Here is a 23,788-nt window from a genome sequence, read left to right as displayed (position 1 = left end):
AAACAGTGATCATGGATCAAGTCTTTAATTGAACCTAGTCTACTACTTTGTTACAAATACATCATCATTATCAGGATTTCATATGCAAGTTGCAGAATACAAGGACATTTGAAAAGTGTGACATCATGCAACTTGCATGTCCTCTACCCTTTACTGTTTCAACTTTTTCTAATACTTTTTCTTTCATTTTTCTCTTTGGATAATGAAGCTGGGAAACATCTCCCAGTAGAATTTGAACCGGAGATCCTTTCGTTAGGGTATAGTTCAATTCTACTGAAAAAGTTGTAGCATTTACTAGCCATTTTTCCGATATGATATGCATGAATGGCCAAACACCAAATATTTCAATGCTTAATCAAACCACAAGAGACAATGGCCCTGGCAGATACATTTTTATCAACAATAGTCTGGTCTTTCTATATCGGTGCTCAATGCATGGATGGCAAGAGGATTACCAATCAACCCTCATCAGAGCACCAACTACAGCTCTGACAAAAAAAATTCATGCTTCAGGGGAGTACCGGAGAGCATGTCATGAAATTAACCGAAAAGGGGCATCTTCGTGGCTGTATCTTTGTTCATAGAGTTGGTAATCTGTTTGACAATGGCAGAAGGGTTACCAGTTGACCCCTCACTAGAGCACCATTACAGCAATGATTCATGTTTGATTAACAGAACCATGCCAAGATGAACGACATGGATGATCTTGGGCACGTGTGTGTGTGTATTTGTGCATGTGCTATGCAAGATAGCCTGCCATTAATGCAACCTTAAGATGTACAACAAGAAAAAGATCTTGACAGGGAAAGAATGAACGAAAAATAACTTAACATTCTCAATCTGTCAAAAATTGTTTTGATCCTTAACATGAACATGTTAATGCATTCCACTAACCTCCATAACAGCTTCTCATGATTCAACTAAGCCTCATTGCCAACCATCTATTTTGTAGCTACGACCAACTTCTGTGGCTGAGAGAGAGAGAGAGAGTCAAATTCTTGTTGGGAAAACAATAAAAACTTGACCTTGCTGAGAATCAATCTTTGCAACTTCAGAAAATAAGACACGAGAACAATTATTATAACTTCCTTGAACCATTGAAAACCCAAAAAAAGTAGAAAAGTTTCCCCTTCTAGAATAAAAAATTCAAACTAGATCAATATATTCAACACCTCTCCTTGACAGTCTTAACAAAGAACCTAGTTACATGAACATATGTGCATAACCAATTAAAACAGAAGTGCATGCAGTTGAAAAATTAAATCTTGTATGGGATACCCCGCTCAAAACTTCAGATAGACCTGGGTCTGTCCTGTTGCTACTTATGAGTCCAACTTGACACTGACTGTGACCTCAATCAACAGATTTCTAACTCGGGCTTAAGTTGAATGGCAGTTTGGCCTGTTGAAGTCAAGGCTATAAGCACAGTCATAGAATATAGCACAGTTGTTTGGGTCACGTATTGGCCCAATCCAGTCACACCTTAATCATGGTCGGAAGCTCAGGCAGGTATCCCCTAGTAAAAAACTGCAATACTTTTTTTTTAATGTTTTTTACATAACTGACCCTCCAGATGTGATCGACTTGTTTGTGTTAGTATAAAATCGGTGTTTGGATCATGTTATTCCAACAGCCTACAATATACCAATTTTTCAACCATCATAAAATCATATTTTTATGTCAAAAAAATATGATCCAAAAGTCTATTCCTACTATTTTGACAATGCTAAACACATCCAAGGGGTTAGATTTGGTCAAAACAACATCCCACTACGAGTTCCAACTAGGGGGTTCCTTACCCACGAAGGTACCAAATACTTTCCCATGCAATAGGAAAAAGGCATTACAGAACTACTGCCATACTACTAAAGTACCAAAGGCAAGCAGCCCCTGGATTTTCTCAGATTTGGCGAGCATCAGGAATAATTAGTGAATTACAACTTTATTGCACTGGAAGATTGACACTGCCTAGAACACAGACCAAAGGATGGCAGGCAATGACATGATATATATATATATATATATATATATATATATATATATATATATATATATATATATATATATATATATATATATATGGTTGGGATGTGTGGCTTGGAACAAGGGGGTTGGATGTTCAAATTCTATTATTATCATTTAGAAAAAAAAATCTCTTAACAAGCCAGCACAAGATCAGCTTGTTACGAGCATGTGTTTGGCTCAGCTCATCGCAAGCTCAAGCTCAGTTTCAACTTTCAACCTTAATAAGCTGTGCTTGAACAAGCCAAGCTTGGCTTGTTTACTAGCCCCAGGCAAAACCCATCCTTATGCATGAAAATGACTTGTATAGCCAAGATTTACTTCCTATGTCTGAATTGGTTTGACTAACAAACTCATATTATCTGATCAAGATAACCCTAGTTGAGAAAAATAAGGACAGTAAGTGACAAGGATCAAGATCTTACAGCAGCTAGTTCCTTTTCATGTTTTGGTATGAAAGCAGTATCAATCTTGCCTGCTTTAAAGTCCTGCAGTTCAATTCAATCAGCAAAGTCAGTGGAGAAGGAATTGGAATTCTAACATACTAATTGCACAACCATCTCTTTTCAAAATCACCACCTCATCAGCTCCATGCTTGATTTTACAAATAAATACAAGAAAAACAGGGAGGAAAAAAGAATAATCACTTTCACCTCAATATCAAGGATGAGTTTATGGTATTCAATGGTTGTTGGAATCCCTGTCCAAATAAGAAAACAATTTAGACTGAGAAGCAGGGAGTTTACATCAAAGCAAAACAATCTCATTAGCATGTAACAGATACAGGTAAAGCACACAATACAGATATAGCCGTGACACATGAATTTTAAGGAATTATGACAGTTGGACACGGTACATATATTGCAGGAATACAAATAAAACAACACATATAACATAATTCATATTTCAAATATAAAAAAGAAAAGCATAAATTTGTCATCTTAAAAACATAAGTTCATGAAAAAAACTGCAAGATATAGTGATTACCAAATCTAAACTTACTATATGTGCTTGTGCATGTGCATATGAACGGTGTCCCCCATATGCAAGACTTTTTATGTTTAAATATTTTTATATTTTTAAATTTATTTATATATGATGAGATTTACCAAAAATATTTTTTTTATGGTGAGATTTTCCCTTTCCTATTATACATTACAAGCCATTAGAATATTTTTTAAAATCTCCTTCCATTTTGACAAGATCTTTTTGAACAACTACGTATTTACGAAGGTCGGTTAATCCTATTTGTAAAACAAGAGAAAAAAATTCCCTAGTTCATTTAAGTCACTATGGAGGACCAAAATAGAGGGGGAAGTGATGGAAGAAGAAAATTATCTTAGAGAATATCTATCTTCTCATTTTTGCTTCTCTCGTGACCGGCAAAAGTGATAAGAGACATTGAGGAAACTAAAACTTGCTATCCTCTTAAACCAATACTTAAATGATTGGCACTTTATTTAGAATTTTACATGGTGTAGTTTGTTACTCTGTCTTGAAATTTATCTATCTTTATAAGCACTAATCATCTATTTCTATTGCATTGTATTTAATATGACTATCTTTAACATTGACATAACACATCACCTTATTGGTTCCTACATATCCATTTATGTTCTATTTATTATTGTGATGTAATTAGTTTTGCTCGACACACATATCCATACATAAACAACATGCATATATATTGCTTGCAAATGCTTATTTTCTTTTTCTTTGTGGTTAAATAGAATTTTAAATATTTAATGGTCTTTTTCTTTTTTCTTTTTCAGAATTTAAAGCTTATTAAAATTCTAAAAATTTTGCTTTCATTAAATGTTAAAAATAATATTCTGAACTCTTTTTTTCTTTATCTTACGATATTGTACAATATGGTACAATAAATATGCATCTCATATCCATCCAATACATGTGACAACACCTTTCACAACATTAAGTCAAATCATTGATACTGTAAAGAAATATAAAGTACAAATTCAAGAATGTTAAGAAATAAAACTACAAATGTCCTTGCAGGGGTGCGATAAACAGTGTCACATTTTTATTATTTATTCTACTTTACAAACTTCTCAAGTGAAAAAGGAAAGACGATTCCAAAAGAAAATGCAGCATTCGCCGTTCTACAGAGAGTATCTGAATAATCAACTGTGTTTGTTTCATTCAGTAAAGGAAAAAATGTCAATCTGATAAGACTGTAAAAGGGAAAAAAAACAAAAGATTCATCAAGAGAAAACACATCACAATAGTGATATAACAGAGAAATACAGTACCTTACAACCAATGGAGTAATCAGAGTTAAGACATGTCAATAATAGACCCTATGCCACCATACTAGAACACTGAAATGTTAATGACCAATCCTGATCCCCCCAAGAGATATCCGAAACAATAAATAAATGCTAACCTGTTATTACTGTGTCCTCAAGAGCCCTTTTCATCCGTTTAATTGCTTTCTCTCTTGTTGGGGCCCAGACAACGAGCTACAGACCAGCAAAAAAAAGAGGGCTTCACCTAAGAAAATCTAAAGCAGCTGACCAAGCTTGACTTAAATGGTGCAGTTTTATATGTAAAGAAGGCAGTACCTTTCCTAGAAGAGAATCATAGCTGGGAGGAACCACATAATCTGGATAAATATGACTGTCCATTCTCACAAATGGCCCCCCAGATGGCAAGTAAGATGTTATCCTCCCTGTTGGTTATGACAAATTTAAGATATATAAATTACGAAGTAGAGATGAAATATATTTGTAAGATCATCTTATTCATAACAAAAATCAAGATGCGCGGAGAAATATCTTCACAGGCATTTCCTCTTCAGTGTGAATCTGAAAGAATCTGTTATAAAAGAAGAGCCACAATATCATCCTTGTTATAAAAGAGCTACCACAGTATTATCCCCTCCAAAGTCTAGAATATTACGAAAAGCAAAATGTTGGCTGGTATCTCATGTACCAATAGTATAAGAAACCAATATGCTCCTAAAGTATCAGAAATTTAGTTTAAGGTATGAGAATGTTATAAAAAAAACATCCCTACAATGCAGCAGTATAGCAGCGACAATGAAAGATGCAAGTGCTGCTTTTTACTAGAGAAGAGTAGCAATTTTGATTGCAGTCTCACACAAAACCAACAAAACAATTATTCAGAAGCTGATTAACACAATACTCAAATTTAATCATCATAGCTACAACCTTATGAGTCGTAACCAATGGTAAGGAATGATACACCTAAGCAGCCTGAGTCCACGTAAGACCTCATGCATGAAATGTTCCTGGTGAGGTCCAAGAAACGCATGCACAATCACTCATTGAGATCAGAAAGACTTGGCTCCTCTTGCATGTGCTGGAAAATTTCACCCAATTCTGTCAACTGATTATATACAACTGGGACCAGAGTTTGCTGCGATATGCCCAAGTGACTGATTCCATCCAGGGTTTAACTGGATCATCAGATGAGCCAGATGAGCACAAACTAACCCAACTTATTGATGGGTGTGGATGGGTAGTTGCCCCTGGCATAGTACGTTTAAGCTGTTGTAGATAATCTACATAGTGAGCTCCACCACATATGGGAATCACAGGCCAGCAAAAGATAAATAAGCTAACAGAAAAGGGAATTGGTGGAATAGTGTATGCCAGCATAAAAAGAACAGTTAAAATTGATGACAAATGCTGTTAAAAATAATTGGAAACTCAATCAAATTTGGCAATAAACTTGAGTAAGACTATGAGCCAGCTCAAGTGCAAGGAGCTTCAGCTGACTTGAGGTGCGTTCCTGAAATGGTTGGGAGAATTAACCATCATGAATACCCAGGAAAGTTCAATTCCACAAAACCCTCAACTTAGTTAATAGAGATTTGCATGAGCTGACTAGAAACTACAATATCTATGATAAATGATTATCATATCAATCTCAGTAGAAAAGAAATGTCTACCAGGTCCAGGCCGAAATCCTTTGAAAGCATCCTCCGCATTGATGCGGCATTCTATTGAGTGCCCCCTGAGTACAATATCATCCTGTTTATGATAAAGGGCTCCAGTTATCTTATGGTAAAATTCACCAAGAAAAATAATTTCAGCACATGATGAAGAAAGAAAAATCAGCATGCTTTTCCTACATTACCTGCTTATACTTAAGCTTCTCTCCAAGAGCAACACAAATTTGTTCCTCAATCAAATCAGTGGAGGAGATCATTTCTGTAACTGGATGTTCAACCTAAGTTCATGGAAACAAAATAAGTATTTGCAAAAAAAGAGACCAGTGGAAGAACACTGATTTTACTACTCATTCCAATGTAAGTAATACATCAGCTGCACAAATATACCTGAATCCGAGTGTTCATTTCCATAAAATAAAATGTGCTGCTTTCATCCAGGAGAAATTCAACTGTTCCAACACCAATGTAACCTATAGATGCTGCTGCCGCAACAGCAGCATCGCCCATAGCTTTCCTCAATTCCGGAGTCAATGCAGGAGAGGGGGCTTCCTCTAGAAGCTTTTGGTTCCGCCTCTGTCATAATTATAACAGCAACCATAAGAAGAAATAAAACCAACCAAGTAATCTACCACTGGGAAATAAGATGAAGTAAAGAGAGACTATCTTGCATGATCAGAAGAATAATAAACAGAAAAGAAGGGAAGATGATAATCATAGATGATGAAGAACTATCGATTTGAATTTGTAAAAGTAAGAAATAAAAGAATTATTCTCATAGATATTGAGTGCTAAAAAATTCAAGTAGTGTTACACATAATGACACTCGAACAAACTCAAACTTAATTTCACTTGCTTCTCATTTGACTTTAAGGTTTGGTTGCTAGAGCTTAAAGAAGAAAATAGAACTGACAAGACGAAATTGCATGCTAGACACAGATGCAGAAAGGTTGATAGTAAAAAACTATTTTCTCCATTATCACAAAACATCATAAAGCCATACAGCAAATTTTCCCAGGTACAATAGTCAGAACCATAGTTACCGGAAGCACTACTATAAGGTCGGAATCACGATTCCCAGGAAGCGGGAAGCAGGAACTGGAAGCGGTGTGGAATCACGCTTCCTATGTATGGGAATCGTGACTTCCATGTGATGTGAATAGGAATCCCGATTCCCATGGCTTAGTTTTTATTTTCATTGGAATTCTAATTTCCAAGTCGAGGAATTCAAATACTCATATATAGGAATTTCAATTCCTCACCATGTGTAGTGTGATTTTGTCTAATGTAGCCACAAACCTCTATTTTTTCTCTTGTTCATCTCAAATAAATTCAAATATTTACATAGTATATAGAATATAAATGCACGACTTTTGACTTTAGTCTTATTATTTTGATAGAAAAAACAGTTCTTTTTATTTTTTGAATTACAATACTTAGTTTGATATGTTTTTCTGTACGCACGTTGGACAGTTGTGCTCTCTCTTAATTGCAACCATTTGTTCTTTGTTTCATAATATAGCTATATATGTTCAAAACTTCAAATTGTTGAATTATTGAGTACAGGAGAAATAACTTATCAACCTAATTTATATTACTTTTTGCACAACAACTCAGTAGCTTTTATGTATCTTATATGCAGCTTTATTATATTACAATTACTATATTCATGCCTCCACATACCTACATTAATATGAAAGCATTAGCAATAGATAATTAGTTGTTGTTAGAAGTTGTTTTGTTAACATATGATACAATATATATATATATATAAATATATATATATATATAAATAAATATATATATATATATAAACATTGTCCACTTTTCTACAATACTTATTGTTTAAAGGTAGCATATAATAAATGATTATATTGTTACGCTTAGTTGAAGTTTCTTATAATTGTAATATGGGTGATGAGTTACATATCAATTGCTGCACAATTCTTTTATCATTTCAATGCTTTGCATCCAAACTCCGAAAAAAACTTATGAACTTGTAGTTTTTAAAGATTTTACATTTTTAGCCATTTTATATTTAGTTATTCTATTAAATGATCTTAGGTAGTTTTCTAATAAGATGATATAATTGTCAATTGTGGATGTTATTTCTTAATTATTCATTTTGACAATTCTTTTTTCTTCAAAGAACTTCATTATTTAAAAGTTGTCTTCTTACATCCATCATTTTATCATTATTTCTCATAATTTATTATAGTTTCCTGAACAATTACCCCTACCACTTTCCGCTTCTCAAATCCTCAAAAAAAATGGATTGACCGCTTCCCAATTCTGATTTCTGTACTGCTTCCCGTTTTTTATTCCCGTTCTGGCAACTATGGCCAGAACAATTACTGTGATTGGCTAAATGACTGCCAAATGATTGGGGTCTAAACAGATGAGCAACTATCTCATAAAACTTGGATAGTGTTTTCCCTTCCTGGTCATGTTCAGTGGGCATCAGAAGTTAGAGCATCATAGAGCAAGCTCCACAACTCAGGGTGTCTAAGAAAGTGGCATTCTACAGACAAAATAATAAAGACAGCATGCAAAAGTGACAAGGCAGAAATTTTAACTGACAAAAACAAAAATGGCCTGAGAGAATTCCAGAACAGGAATCACGACCATTCCCAGCAAGATGCTGAATGAACCACCTGCTCTTTTTTTTATGTCAAAACAATCCTATCTTGGATAATTGAGCTATGGACAATAAGCATTACTTGAAGGTCCACAAACCTTAATGACTGTAAAGTGATGAAATGACCAACAAGTAAACCTAAAATGCTATTTCTAGATGAAAAAAAGTGGTAGATACAAATGTTATTCAAAGGCACCAAATTTATTCTTAGCAGGAATTTAAATCAGAATAGTTTATGAGTGAACCTGAATGCTGCAATCACGCTCTCCAAAATGAACAACATTACCATACTTATCCGCCAAAACCTGTAGATAAGCAATAAGAGACACTAGAAATTGTTAAGGACTGTAAAGATAAATTCACCAAAAAAGTATAGTTTGTGAAACTTTTCTGCAACTCTAAATTAACTGAATCCAATAAATAGAAAAAGAAACTACTCGACGTGTATAGGTCCTATCAAAACTTGCCTGGAACTCAATGTGCCTTGGATTTTTTATGTACTTCTCTAAGTAAACTCCATCATTACCAAATGCAGCAGCAGCCTCACTTCTGGCTTGCTGTAACATTAGAGATCCTATTAGAAACAAATCTACAAACCATGTGCAAGAACTTCTGTTTTTATATTGTATATAAACAAGTATTAACAAACAAAAATAAAAAGGCAAGGTTGCAAAATGTGTATCGTAACTCGTAATTGGAAATGTTAAAAAGAAGTACCATATCATAACATATCGTAAAAATCTTTTTTAAAAATTTCTAAGTAAATTTCAAAAATAAGAAACAATTCTATACAACAACAACAACAACTACGCCTTAACAAACAAAAATAAAAAGGCAAGGTTGCAAAATGTGTATCGTAACTCGTAATTGGAAATGTTAAAAAGAAGTACCATATCATAACATATCGTAAAAATCTTTTTTAAAAATTTCTAAGTAAATTTCAAAAATAAGAAACAATTCTAAAAAAATCATAATGCAAAAAGCAATATTACTGACTAGAAAACAATGCGAAAATATCACACAGAAAGTAGTAGGCAACCACAAAGAACATTGAACATTCAAGAAGTAAGATAGTAAGTTATTAATGACATTCATAACTAATAAGGAAAATACAAATTATCCAATAGTGCAAGTATCAAAACCAAATAAATCATGCCCATGTGTGATAACACAATGTAAGTTATATAAGCAAACATAAAGTGCTATAGATTTTATAAATCACCTTCTTTGCCTCAATTACCTGAACTCTACCTCCTATTCATGCCCCAATCCTCGAAAATCCTAACCCTTGGAAACTCTAGCTCTCACAACCAAAAAACGAAAATTATTTAGGATGTGTTTGGGTAAAAAACAACCCTTGTAAGTGAAAAAGGTCCAACCAAAGCTGGCTCCAAAAAAATTGAGAAAGGTACTGCTAGAAAATGTCAAGTTTTGGCATTATCCATATGTAAGATACGCCACATGTTGGTGTGTACCATTGGACACACATCTGCATCATAAGATACATAAGACATAAGATATACATATGATACACCCTCAAAACTAGTTTCAGGGGTATACCATACCGGTTTTTGTCCGGAAAAGTTCTGTATTATAATGAATCATAAAATATGTTTGGAATTTTACAACAATTAAAAAAAGCGTTCATGCAATGGTAGCAGCATCCTGCAGGTACCAATCATAATGAGAACACTTCATCATGGGTTTTTCTTTAAGCTCCACAACCCCAACCCAAAAGATTTAATGATTTTCAATTGGCAAGATTTTCATGGTAACACTTGTGACAAAATAAATATTAAAAGCATCAACTTTAACCGAATTCCTGACGTAATAAGATCGAGGACAAAATGTATCTATTTATGAGTTAAGAAATGATAAATGTACGGGCCACCAAAGCAACAAAAGGTACAATAGATAGGCAACTTAGACTCCACTGCAATCATCAGGACTCTGGAAGGTTAATTAGGGATACAGAATGTGGAAGAAAGTAGCATTGATTTCAGGAGACAACGGTCAGCATATATTCAGTTAAAAGAATGAAATAAGACTTCTTAACTGCATGACCTGCCTCTGCTGTTCACTGCCAAATCAGGATTTTAATTTCAAGATACAATTAAAATCTGCTTTTTCGATATCTTTCTCTCTTTTCTCTTTTTCTTTACCTTCCCCTTTGCATCTAGAATTATAAAGTATATTAATCCTTTTATGAAATATATAGTATGTATCTACTACTGGCATATAGAATATGCTCAAGAATCATGTTCAGAAAAAACTCTGATATCTACAAACTAGATCTTGAAATGAAATTCGTGATTATGTTTACAGGATAAAAATTAGTAGATGATACAAATTTGCAACCATTTCTCCCAATAAGTATAATGCATAGACTGAGCTAGTTTTGACTGCAAGAACATCATATGTATGAACTATGAAGCGTATGAACTATGAAGCGACTAGTCCACTGTCTGTAAAAGGCTAGTGAAAATGTTTTTAAGATCACAAAACCAGACCATCACCATAGCACAAAGTTTCTTACATGGCAGAATCCCTAAGACCAAACACATATTTCATAACCCATGTATGTTTCACAAATGAAGCCAAATAAATTTATCAGCATACCTGTAACAGCTTCACAAATTCTTCAGGTTCATTAGCCAAACGCATTCCACGTCCACCTCCACCAGCCGTTGCCTTGGAAGCATAAATTGATGGACCAAGTTCAAAAACACAGAATACAGAAACTTGCATATGATATTTCAGCAAATAAGTAACTTGCAAGAAACATCTCCAAAATAATGAAAGGCAATCATTTAAATTAGATGAATTTATTCTGTCAGTGCTGATATGATTCCTGTCTTAAAGACCCCAAAATGTAATTATTCTATAGGGTTTCTCATTTAATAAAATTGAATTCAGCAAAACCATGTTAAGAGTTCCTGGCATGCATGCATATGTGTATGCAGATGCATGCACATGAAATCAGTTATCAGTTATTAGTGATATTATAGGTTTATTAGTGTCCAACTATGTCACAGGGATTCAGCCAGCCAGGTGCTGCACCCGCGTCGACGCAACCGACGCGGGTGCACGTGCGGGTGCAGCACCCGGTGCAGTCAAACTGACCCTGGGTGCGGTCAATGCACCCATGGTCATAAATGTCCAATTTTTGGACTTAAAAAAAAGCCCGATGAAATGGGCTGGGAGGGGGGTTAGGGCAAAAAGTTTTTGCCCTCTCCTCCCGACCCCGACCCTGTGACCCATCTTCTCTATCTCCAACACCCCCATGCGGCGACGCTTCTTCACCGTCTCCAACCCAGATTCCGACAACGCCTCTTCTCTGTCTCCAACCCAGGTATGTCATCATTCTCTCTCTCTCTCTCTCTCTCTCTCTCTCTCTCTCTCTCTCTCTCTCTCTCTCTCTCAATCGCTTTCCCCTTTCCCCTCTGTGTACCTCTCTCTCTCTCAATCTCGGCTAAACCCATGCGATGGATGGCATCCAAAACACCATGGTTGCCGGCATTTTAGGGTCCATTCAGATGTCATTTTTGAAAAAATATTTACCAGAAAACATTAAAAAAAGGATGTGAATTGATTGCAGCTAGTGCTGGTAAGAGAATGGAGCTTGGCCCATTTGGGATTGGCTCATTAAGGATACATTCCTGCTTGGGCTCGACTTGTTAAGAGTTAATCACGAGCTGGCTCGTTTTCTCAAAAAGTTATCTTTAAGAGTTTTTACATGTATAAAACCTATATAATATACAACATTATACATAATATACATTTAAAATATAATATATTTATGTATAATATATATAGCCGAACTGAGCTTTCCCAATTCATACTTGGCCTTACCTAAACAAGCTAGCTCATAGATCAGCTCACCGAACCCAATTAATGAGCCAAACTGAGTTTTCACAATCCTAGCCAAGCGGAACAACGCGCTGCTCATCTTGTTTCTTAGCCCCAAATTGCAACTCCGACAATTACTATGGTGATGTATTGTTGTCAACAGATTGGATTTTGTCCAACATCCAACCAAATCCAGTTGCACTTAGTCGGAATCGGTAAGACAAAACTATATTAGATTATAATTGGATTAGGATGCAATTTTGAAATTTGCTACCTCATATGGATAATTGGATTTGATGGATATCCATATTCAATTATCTGTAAGAATTCAGGTAAAAATGAGATTTTTTCATCTCAAATCCAAATCAGACTCTAACTCCGAGTACTATCAGATTAGTTGGACAAGGTATTGGTTGGATCCACCTCCGGACTACTTATATCCCTAGTTGGTTGTCAACCAACACAAAATTTTACGTACTACTACTATATTTTTTAAAACTTATTGTATATGTTATTAACCTTGCATTCAATATTATCAATCTTGATTGTGTATATAATTGATTTTAATATAATATTTTTGTTTTTAGGACAAAAATGATGAATAAAGGGAAAAGGCTTGCGTTATCCTCATGCGTTACCTCATCCCCACATGTAAGTTTTGCTGCTAGTGTTGCTGGTAGTTATATTGGGAGTGTTGATTTAGGTTCGTTAGCTGCAACATATAATGATGGGGGCCACTATAGGCACATGTGGATAAGCTTGCAAAAACTGGAAGAGGTAGTGGAAACAAGAGATTTTGATGCAAGCTTTGTGAAAGAGATTTTGTTGGGTCTTACACAAGAGTTAAGGCTCATTTGTTGAAGATACCAGGCCATAGCATTTCAGAATACAAAAGAGTTGATGAGGCAATGCAAAGACAAATACAAGATGAATATGAGAAGATGAAAACAATAAGTGATTCTTGTGTAATTAGTATATCTTTTTTAAGCCACCAAGAAGATGCTAAAAAAAAAAGTTGATGTAGGAGGTAAAAAAAAAAAGAAACGATACAAGCATCATTCAATACATATGGAAGAGAGGAGATGGATAAAAAAGTAGGGAGGTATTTTTATTTTAGTTTATTTTCATTTAATACAGCTAGAAATCCTTATTAGAAGGATTTAGTTACTTCACTAATAAACTGTAACTTGAGTGGCTATGTACCTTTAAGCTCAGAAAAACTACGAACCATACTTCTTGCAGAAGAGAGGGCAAATGTTGAGAGATTGCTAAAGATTAAGAAATTTTTATGAAAACAAAATAGAGTTTACATTGTTTCTAATGAGTGAACAAATATTCAAAGGCGTATATTGATTAATTTCATTATTTCTTCGCTTAGTGACTTAGTATTCTTGAAAGCAATTGATGCATCTGGGCAATATAAAAATGTTGAGTATTTGAAAGGGTTGTGTATAGAAGTAATAAAAGAAGTAGGCGATCAGAAAGTAGTGCAAATCATCACCGACAACACTCCAGTTTGTAAAAGTGCAACATTGAGTTTGGAGAGTAAGTATCCTCATATTTTTTTGACTCCCGGTGTAGCACACAACTTGAATCTGGCCCTCAAAAGCATATGCAACCCCAAAGAAGAAGAAAATTCACCAGCATATGCTATGTTCATGGATTGAAGAATTAGAAAAAAATGTCAAAAGCATTAAGAATTTCGTTGTCAACCACCGTCATGTCAATGTTATATTTAATAGGCATTCTAACCAGAAATTGTTGAAGGTCGCTGAAACACGTTTTGCGTTCATCATTGTGATGGTGAAAATGATTAAGTGAAGAATGCTTTGGTTAATGAAAATTGGACATTCTATCGTGCTGTCAAGGCTAAATAAATTAAGAAATTCATTGTTGATGATGAGTTTTGGGATAGAGTCGTATACTTCCTTCAATTTACGCAACCTATTTGATAAATGTTGAGAGAAGTTGATAAGGATGAACTCATGCCTCACAAAGTTTATGAAAGGTGGATAATATGATTGAAAAAATATAAGTTGTAGTTTTCGAGCATAAAGGAAAAAATCATGCATTGGATGATTCAAAATTTTTAATCATATTCATTTAATTTTAGTCAGAAGATGGGATAACAACAACACTCCTTTGCATTGCATGGCACATTCTCTCAATCCAAAATATTATGCAAAAGGGTGCATGAAGGTGGCATTGGTCTTGTCCCTCCAAATTTAGACCCAGAACTATCAAGGCATAAAAATATGTGTATGACAAGACTTTATCCAGAATCACATATTCTAAATCAAGTCACACAAGAGTTTGAAAAATTTTCATCTTCGAGATTATATAGACAGGCATTACTTGCGAGAGAAGAGGAGAATATAGATCCTATCACATAGTGGTCAATGTTTGGATAAGAAACACCTCTTCTCCAACGTCTTGCATTGAGATTGTTATCTCAGCTTTCTAGTTCATCCTGCTGTGAAAGAAATTAGAGCACATATTCTCAAATCCACAACATGAAGAGAAACAAACTCACCAGCAAGCGTGAAGAGGATTTAGTATATGTTCATTCTAATCTTCGACTACTTTCGTAAACCAATAATGAATACAGGTACTAATTGCTCTCTTAGTTATTTGACTATTTCTTAGTTTCTTCATTTAAATAAACTTGTATTTTAACATTTTCAAATTGGATTTGTAATGTAAACAAGGATCATCCAAATTTTGAGATGTAAACCCAGAAGAGTGTGACTTAGAGGGAGAGCATGATTTCAATATTACAAACATGGACTTATCTAAGCTTAGTCTTCCTTCTTATGATGCATTTGATGATGAAGCAGAAAATTATTATGATTCATTACCTCATCGTCATATACATTGTATAGGATATACTTTTGGTATTTAATTATGCATTGTTTGCTTCTTTTATTAGTATATTGTATAATTTACTTCTTTTCTGTTTTACTTATTTGATTGTTTCTATAATATATTTAGGTTGATTTAATTGTGGTGTTAGTTTTTATGATGAAGAATAAAATTGTAAATTGTTAATTTGATTTATTGCATGCATGATGATGAATTGATTTGATGACATTATGATAATTGGTTTTTATTTCATTAGTGTTAAAAACTTAAAAATTATATATATATATATATACACCCTCCCGCACCCCCGCACCCAAGTTTTTTTAAAGTGACGCATCGCCGCACCCGCACCTATGTGACATAGGTGTCCAAGTTAACAACTCTTGCAATCTGTTTTCATTGAATAATATGAAGTTTCGTGGAATCTTTGCTAGGAAAGATTTCATGAATGTGTGTAAAGAAGATGCATATCTAAATGACATTTGAGGACAAAAATGCATACAAGGTCAGAAAATTCCATGCATAATGAGAGATTGAAAGACCATCCTGTGCAAATCCTTCTGTCCCTCTCTCTTTGTAATTCCTCTTTTTCTTTTTTCTTTTTTTTTGTTCAGCAAATTGCATCCATATAAAAATAAAACCTATATGCCACTTCTTCATGAATATCAACATTCAGAAGAGTTATAAATATTATATACAGCTAATGGGTCTAAAAACAACAAACTAACACTTCCAAAAGGAGAGAAAAGATCACCAAGATCAAGAGAGAAATTGCACCTTAATCATCACCGGAAAACCAATCTCATGGGCAACCTTAAGAGCCTCCTCTGTTGACTGCAGAATTAGTAGTGTGAATGCAAAGTAATTCATGACAGGGTGCAAATTAATCCTAAGAAAGTGATAGATAAAAAAAATGCTTGGAAAGCATTTGCAGGTACCTGTATAAGCCCCTCACTTCCAGGCACAGTAGGAACACCAGCCTTTTTCATTGTTTCCCTGGCAGTAGCCTTATCACCCATTACACGGATGCTGTCTGGCTGCAAAAGATCCCATCACGGGTCATGAGAAAACAATATGAATTCACAAAATTTAATAAAGTATAGTTATCTGCATAACAAATACGGCAGATTTTAACATAAGTTTTTGCTCAATGATTGTCAAAATGTGCTTCTTATAACAATGAAAAAGAACTGATGTTATCCATCTTCATGCAAAACAATCAGGCTGCCAAAAGTTTTTTTTTAGCGCCTTCAAAATTAACTAGTAAAAAAAGTACACGATGATCAATAAATGAAATCAGCCTTCAGAACGACAAAACCCTTTTGTGTCCTTTTCTTTAGAGTTAAGGAATAAGGACAAATATTGCTGTCAAGGCATCCTGCAGTGTAAATTTGATGGAAATTCTACACTTAGACATGTGACTAGATCGGTCAAAATGTCAAATATCTCATACTCCTTAAGATAAGGGAAACCTAAACAGTATGCCCATATTCAAGCTCATAATTGCTACTAGGCAATAGACACCATGTTCAAAAGCAAGATCTGCCATCGCCATCACGAATCTTGGCTGCGGTGGAATAGAAGAAAATGATGGGAAGAAAAAGAAAAGAGATACTAAGAAGAGAACCAGCAGTACTTTAGACCATCTTGGCCATTGCCATTGGCAGAAGAGCATTGTCACAGGGGAAAAAATCAATATTTCACAGCACCAGTGAAAGGGGAGAAAATGAAACACCAGTCAAAGTTAAAAAGACTAAACCAAGGTACATAACTCACCGCTTTCTTTTTTCTGATTCAGGGGGAAAGAGGGAACAATGCTACCCATTCCAGATTGGTGGGTGAGCATTCCCAGACAATTAAAGGGACAAGCTGGGTCACAGCCAGAAGCGATCTGCAAGCATCAAAATCTTGCCCCAGGCCACCTGTTGCCCATGGGTTTCCCAACACCCAATCCCAAGTGTCAGGTATTTATTTCATTTGGACTATTCAAAGAATTAGGATATACTCACTAACGAGTAATCTCCATAAACGCATCAAATCATCATCACTCTTCTGCAATACTGGAGTAGCACCATTCCACTTGTCTCTGTCAATGATAGTAGCACCTAAGTGCATCATGTTAAAATATATTCATGTGTACATATATATACTTGTATACACACACACACACATATATATATATATGAATACATATATGTTATGTATATTATAAATATATATTTTATTTCTTTTATATTAGAATGTAATTTTGTTTTTGTTTTTTTGTCTTTTTAGTTTTGTCAAGGGCATAATGCTCATTGACCATTATAGCCGTTGGGAGCTCCCCAACAACTATATGTGGTCTCTCTCTCTCTCTCATATTGCTTATAAATATAGGACCTCTTTCCCTTGTAATCCGATGCATTTTATGTGCATTTTGAATATTATTAAAAATATTTATTTTCATTTGTGTGCCCTTTTTGTTAGCCCTTTATTGGCTCTTGTGATTATGCCCAATTGTGGCTTGTATTTGTGCCTCTTGTGAGGTGTGTGGGCCCATATTCTACTCCATTACACATCACAGGTACACTGGTCACTTACTCCTACTTTGTACTTCAATGTGTGTGGTTCTATAGGAAGAACTACCTATGCAAACTCCCTTGGTTATTTGTAAAGTATACAAATTCTAGGAGTGGTAACCCTTAATAAATGGAAATCCTTTTCTTTTATTCTTAGTATTAGGAGATCGCCTAATTCCACTTTGTTTTTCTTATTTTGCCAGTGCTTCTTTGCCACTTATCTCATTAACATGTCCATGGTGTAATTGGTGCAATAACAGAAGAAAAGGGTCATACGGAATTCAAAACTCAAAAGTAAATCCATGATCTTCTCCTTGCACCTGAACCTATGACACTGAACTGAAGTAGTCAGTGAAACTAAAGATATCACAAATAATCACTACTGGAGATCCTATTCAAAGTAAGTCCAAAATCTTCTTGTACTTGAAGCAATGCCACTGAGCCCTCAATGAAACTAAAGGATACGACAATTAATCACTATTCGAAATCCACCACTTGGTTTCTAGATCCTCATTAGAGGAAAAAACACAAAAGGCTCAGAGAAGACATAACAGATCTCATATTAGAAGTGAAATGAAATGGATTCCTAACTGAAACCTCGTCAAACTCGACAGAAACAGGCCTTTGACAATGACTCGTGAAAACACATAGGAAATCATCTATGGAATTCCAAACTACATGAGGTCAAATCCATTCTATAAAATATAAAGGTATGGACATACTCATCTGAAAAACAGCTAACATGTATCATTTTCAACTCAATCATAATTACTCACATTTGGTCCAATAAAATTGATACCATGCTCTCTACATATATCAACAAAGGTGGCATTTTCAGCAAGGAATCCATATCCGGGATGCAACATGGTACAATCATGACTCACAGCAGCAGATAAAACATTTGGTATGTATAGATACCTGTCAGAACACCAAAGAAAATAAAATATCAATGAACTAATGGCAAACAGAATGTTTCAAGAAGGTGAAGAACATTCACAGTCTCATCTTCAAACAGTCAAATATTTGAATAAGACAATGATAGAGAATATTACCGCCTCACACATTATTGCAATAACATGCTCAGAATTAAAATGACAACAAATTATAATGTAAGAAAATTGGTTTTAATTTGATTACTTACACTACAATCTTTTTTTATCAAAAAAAAAGAGAGAACTTTATTAAAATATTAAGCAGGGAAAATCAACGGGTCAGCACCATGGAAACATCAAAAGAAGAAATCCAACAGAATAGCAAGATCAGTAGGATGAGACTAATGGAATATGGGAAAGGCATGGAGAGGCCCATCCCACATTTAAGATCCAACCCACGATTCATCAACACCAAGCATTGTTGTAGTTGACGATTTCAAATATCTTCTTGAAGACCTGCATGCGTGGAGACATAATGCTGGGAAGTGCTTTTGAACATCCACCATTCTTTTTATCCATGTCACAAAGAGCAACAAACACCAAATTGGAAACAATTTTGCCTCAAATCTAAATCCATCCACCTTATGCATGTTCTTCATGACTTCCAATTTTAGAAGATGTACACTCCTCATGCAGCCTTGCTAGAATAAAGTGTTTGAAGGAATGGGCAATAAGTGAATCATGTTGGATTGATTCCTCAGCTCCAAGGCAAAACTCCCAACAACACGATATTACCCTTTTGCTGACAAGTCATCAATTACAAGATGTTGATTTGAGGAGACTCACCAACCAAAGTTCACCATCGTAAGCAAAGGTCTGGAAAGATTTTTTGGGAATGAGTTCACTCTGATATGCAGGTGTAGTGGTGTACCATGATAAAACCAAGAACAATCCATCCTTACACGATTCATACATAATGTCATTACCAAACTTTGGTTTTAAAGAATATCATCTTAAGCTCTTCATAGGTGCTTCCTATTCATCAAGATCATCATTTTTAAGGTCTCCTTTGGAAAGTGATTTATAATTAGTTTTCATTGGACATGCACCCACTGATTTTGCAATTCATATCTAAAGTACATGAGGCCAAATTACCACAACCTTCAAAAAGGATTTCACAAGTCTTTTGACATCTATATGCACCACATCGTCTCTGAATCATTGCCCCTTCTAAGCAGCCCTTCACATAATAGTTACATTTCTCTATTGCCAAATTAAAATGTTCATAAATGAATCAATTTTATAGAAAACATAAATTTTCCTTTTCATAACGAGGTTTCTTTTTCCTATGTATCTTCAGAATAGCCAATACATTATATTTTTCAAGAAAATCCATTTCAAATGCTCCAGTTCTCTCAATCCTTTTCACCATATGTTGATTTGATTAATCATATTATGCTTTATCGGAAACCCCTTATTCCATCATGTTGTTGGATATGATATCAATATCTAAAGCTTCCCATATTTCACAAAGTTTGGGCCCCACAGGCTAGTGAACAATGTGACAGGAAACAATCTAAAGAAGGGTGAAACGGCAAAAATATGACTATTTGTTGATGTAAATAAGTTAGTAAAAAATGCCAAGGAACTTCAATTTTTTTTCTGAAAGAAAAAGACTGTTAATTAAAAAGTAATGATGCATAAATAGAAAGAGAAGGACTTAAGGCTCCAAACCATGACAAAAAGCAAAAATGACCAAAGACATGCATTTCCTGGTCACCCTGAAAATGCATAGGAAGACGGTCCAATTATCAACATTTACAGAGAGGTTAGAACTTAGAAGTACTACATTTATTCTTTTAAAACTGCTTTACTAGCATATGCTTTTCAGAGAGAAAGATGACTCTAGTTAGTATGGTATTGAAACTGCTTTATTAGCATCTTTTCGGAGAGAATGACTAGTTGTTATGGTACCCAACAAGGTTTCATTTGAATATTCACGGAGAGAAAAGGAGGATGGGAGACATAAAACTGTGGCCCCATGCATAATCACTTAAACTAACAAATTAAGGTATGAAAGTTAAAGAGAAGCACATCAAATAACAGTAAAGGCAGTTACCTCCCCCAAGTTTAAAGAAAAAATTACAATACCTGGAGAGAGAGAGAGAGAGAGAGAGAATCACTCACGATTGGCTGCTTGGTGCTTCTCCAATGCATACAGCCTCATCTGCAAGATGCACATGGAGTGCATCTTGATCAATGGTAGAGTGAACAGCAACACATGGTATTCCCATTTCATGAGCTGTTCGAATCACACGTACCGCAATTTCACCCCTATTTGCCACAAGAATCTTTTCATCCCGGCATGTAGCACTAAGTGCTCCCCCAGCTTTCTTGAGTCTTCTGCCTTTATAAGTATGCCTAAGAAAACTAATATGGTTACTTCTCAAAGAAGTACACAAAGAGATGCCAGCCCTTCTTCCTCCTCCGACAAGCAAATCCTTTAAATCAAAAAACAAAAACAGCCCGAGAAAATTATAATCTGAAATAACCTAATGCAAGAAAATAAAAGTTACTCATATTTTAACGGGATTCGCAAAGTGGAAAACTAATTTGGATCACTGATTCAGATCATGATTTGATTTTCTGAACAAAAAGCACAACAATTGAGAAAAACAATATGACCACTCAAAGAATAAACAAAACCACATTCTCTAAACAACTTCAGGATTAACTATCTGATGGAAAACCAAAACAAGTAGACCCAGTTTTCACTACCTCCAAAACTGAAAAAAACAAACGAAATGTAGAAGAGAGGACACATCCCTAGAAGAGAAATAACTAATTGAAAGCTAGATTATGCTTGAAAAGCAGTCACTTTTTTAAAAGTTCAACACCAAGATCCCCTTGACCAGATGAGATCCTCCACAACGTTATGGCAGATCTATGGCCTCTAGTTAGAATACAAGAACAGATCCCGTTGTGTCATCCCCATTTACTTTTCTTTCGATGTTTATGATACATTGTCACAGGCAAACAACTTAGTAAATTTTGGCCGTGCGGCATTGATACAAGATGCACATGATCACCAATGATTGTGCAATTATCTCAAACAAACAACCAGAAGATCCATTCAAAAACCCAGGAAAAATCACTGTATACAAAAAACCAACTTCACCCTGCTAAAGAAAAAAAATCACCCAGCCACATTTACTCGAACCAAAAATTCCCACAAATTAAGGGGGGAAAACCCATTTAGATCAAATTCCAGGCCTCCTCTAACACTGTAAACAGATCCCATTACCTATACTGGCATTGAAAAACCAAAAATTAAACAGAAAACCCACAATGGTCACAAAAATTCTAAAAGATCCAGACTTACAGAGCTCAAGTAGACGGATTTGCAGACGGGGACGGCGTCCATGGTGAAAAATCTCACAATGGTTACCTCGAAAAACTCGATTGGTCGACCAACCTGAAAGAGTTGTGGATTAAACCGCGCAGCCCAGATGCTAAAAACCAATCTAACTTGCATGAAACCAAGAAAAAAGAACCAATGAGAATCGAGGCAGCAATACCTAACAACATTAAGAGAGAAAAAACGCAAAAATGAGGACTCGGAAGGGGAGATCGAAGTTGGTGTTTTGAAGACTTTAAAAAAAGTGATGAGAGAGAGTAGGGTAGGGTCGGCGTCGATGTGCCCGAGAGGACGTTGGCCCAAAGTATTTGGAAACACGCATGTGCTGCATGTGCGCACTCCCTGTGTGTGTGTGTGTGTTTTAGTTGTACACTTGTACTGTTGCAACTTGCGGGCATCACTTGGTAAATGGTTCGGATTCAGGACAGATATCCGATAGAATCCGAATCCATTTAGTCGGATTCGGGTAGCCAAAGTTAGATCTAATTAATAAATAAATCCAGACTAGATATCGAGTTTTGCATCCAGATCTAAGTCCGAATCAGAGTAAAATCCTAATCCAAATATATGTAAATATTGGATTATAAGTTAGTTGGATGCAGACTCGGTTTTAGTTGAACTCCATCGGTATCCGATTAGTTCGGATTCGGTAATGCCTAGATCAGAATTGAGTCCAACCCATTTACATCTCCTCACAATCTCACATGCCTATCAATACGTTTTCTTTAAACATTTTCCCTTTTTTCTCCTTAAGATTTCAGGGAGCAATCCATGAAATATAAAATGGATATCAGCCATGAATTTCCAAGTTTAGAATTTCTCTGGGTTTTCTTAGACAAGTTAATTTCTGAAAAAAAACTAACTAACCACACTACACATTGTATAGGCAGACCTTTTTAAGGCTTCAAAATTTAATGGTAATGTGTAAAAATTGCACGGTTGAGAAAATTAAGTTTTTTAGTCAAGACTGTTCGATCAAAAGTGCATTTCCTAGTAAAGGGATCATGCTAAATGCATCTGTGGGACAAATTAATGAAATGAGCTTGCACCTATGAGATTCAGCTAGAGAGTAGCATACTTTAGTAGGCAATATTTTCCCCTCCACCATAATGTTTTGTTTTAATGATTCTTATTCCTGATCCAACCTCCTTACGTGCATTAGGGCTCTTTTAAAGTGGGGGCTATGCTGATGCCACGGATCTATTACATTCAATAGGCCAGCCCAGCACGACGGTCACACATCATCCGATGTGCTGTGGAGGATTGGACCCCTACTTTGAATTTTGTGATCTTGGCAGTTGGTTGAAAAAAGCATCTACCTTGTTTTAGGAAACCCTTTTTGTAAATGAAATGATGTACATCCTATTTGGTCTCATTTTGTAAATCAATAGTGAAGGAAAGTTTCTTTTGTTGATCATTATGTAACTCGCTCAAAATTTTCAACTATTTTTCTCTTATGATTTTTTTCGCTTGCGCAATATTTTCAAAAAAAAAAATCTCTAAAAATCTAAGGATCTTCAAAGTGGCATGGGCTGCACTCTATAGTGCGCTCATGCCAAGGCCAATGTAGCGCACGTGTGATGTGGCATAGTTAAGTGTGTTGCGAAAAGTGTGTTAATCCATTTACACCATTCA

General features: G+C 35.2%; 1 protein-coding gene across 1 annotated transcript; it reads right to left on the bottom strand.

Annotated features, from left to right (window-relative positions):
- Window positions 1-742: 742 nt before the first annotated feature.
- Window positions 743-22,453, bottom strand: LOC149843315 (biotin carboxylase 1, chloroplastic-like). The gene is made up of 17 exons (XM_089999716.1): window positions 22,314-22,453; window positions 22,118-22,210; window positions 20,923-21,236; window positions 18,640-18,781; window positions 16,244-16,342; window positions 16,083-16,139; window positions 11,214-11,285; window positions 9,062-9,151; window positions 8,840-8,899; window positions 6,347-6,532; window positions 6,145-6,237; window positions 5,957-6,038; window positions 4,605-4,711; window positions 4,427-4,502; window positions 2,676-2,722; window positions 2,448-2,510; window positions 743-971 (listed from the first exon to the last, which is right to left on the bottom strand). The coding sequence occupies exons 2-17, from the start codon at window positions 22,157-22,159 to the stop codon at window positions 942-944; spliced, it is 1,560 nt and encodes a 519-aa protein (XP_089855842.1). The 5' UTR covers window positions 22,160-22,210; window positions 22,314-22,453; the 3' UTR covers window positions 743-941.
- Between the last annotated feature and the right edge of the window lie 1,335 nt (window positions 22,454-23,788).

Source organism: Nuphar pumila, chromosome 3 (genome assembly GCF_984573655.1).
Source record: "Nuphar pumila chromosome 3, dmNupPumi1.hap1.1, whole genome shotgun sequence".
In the NCBI taxonomy this organism is placed as follows: Eukaryota; Viridiplantae; Streptophyta; class Magnoliopsida; order Nymphaeales; family Nymphaeaceae; genus Nuphar; species Nuphar pumila.
Note: the sequence above shows the minus strand (reverse complement) of the source record. Positions and strands in the feature narration are given on the sequence as shown.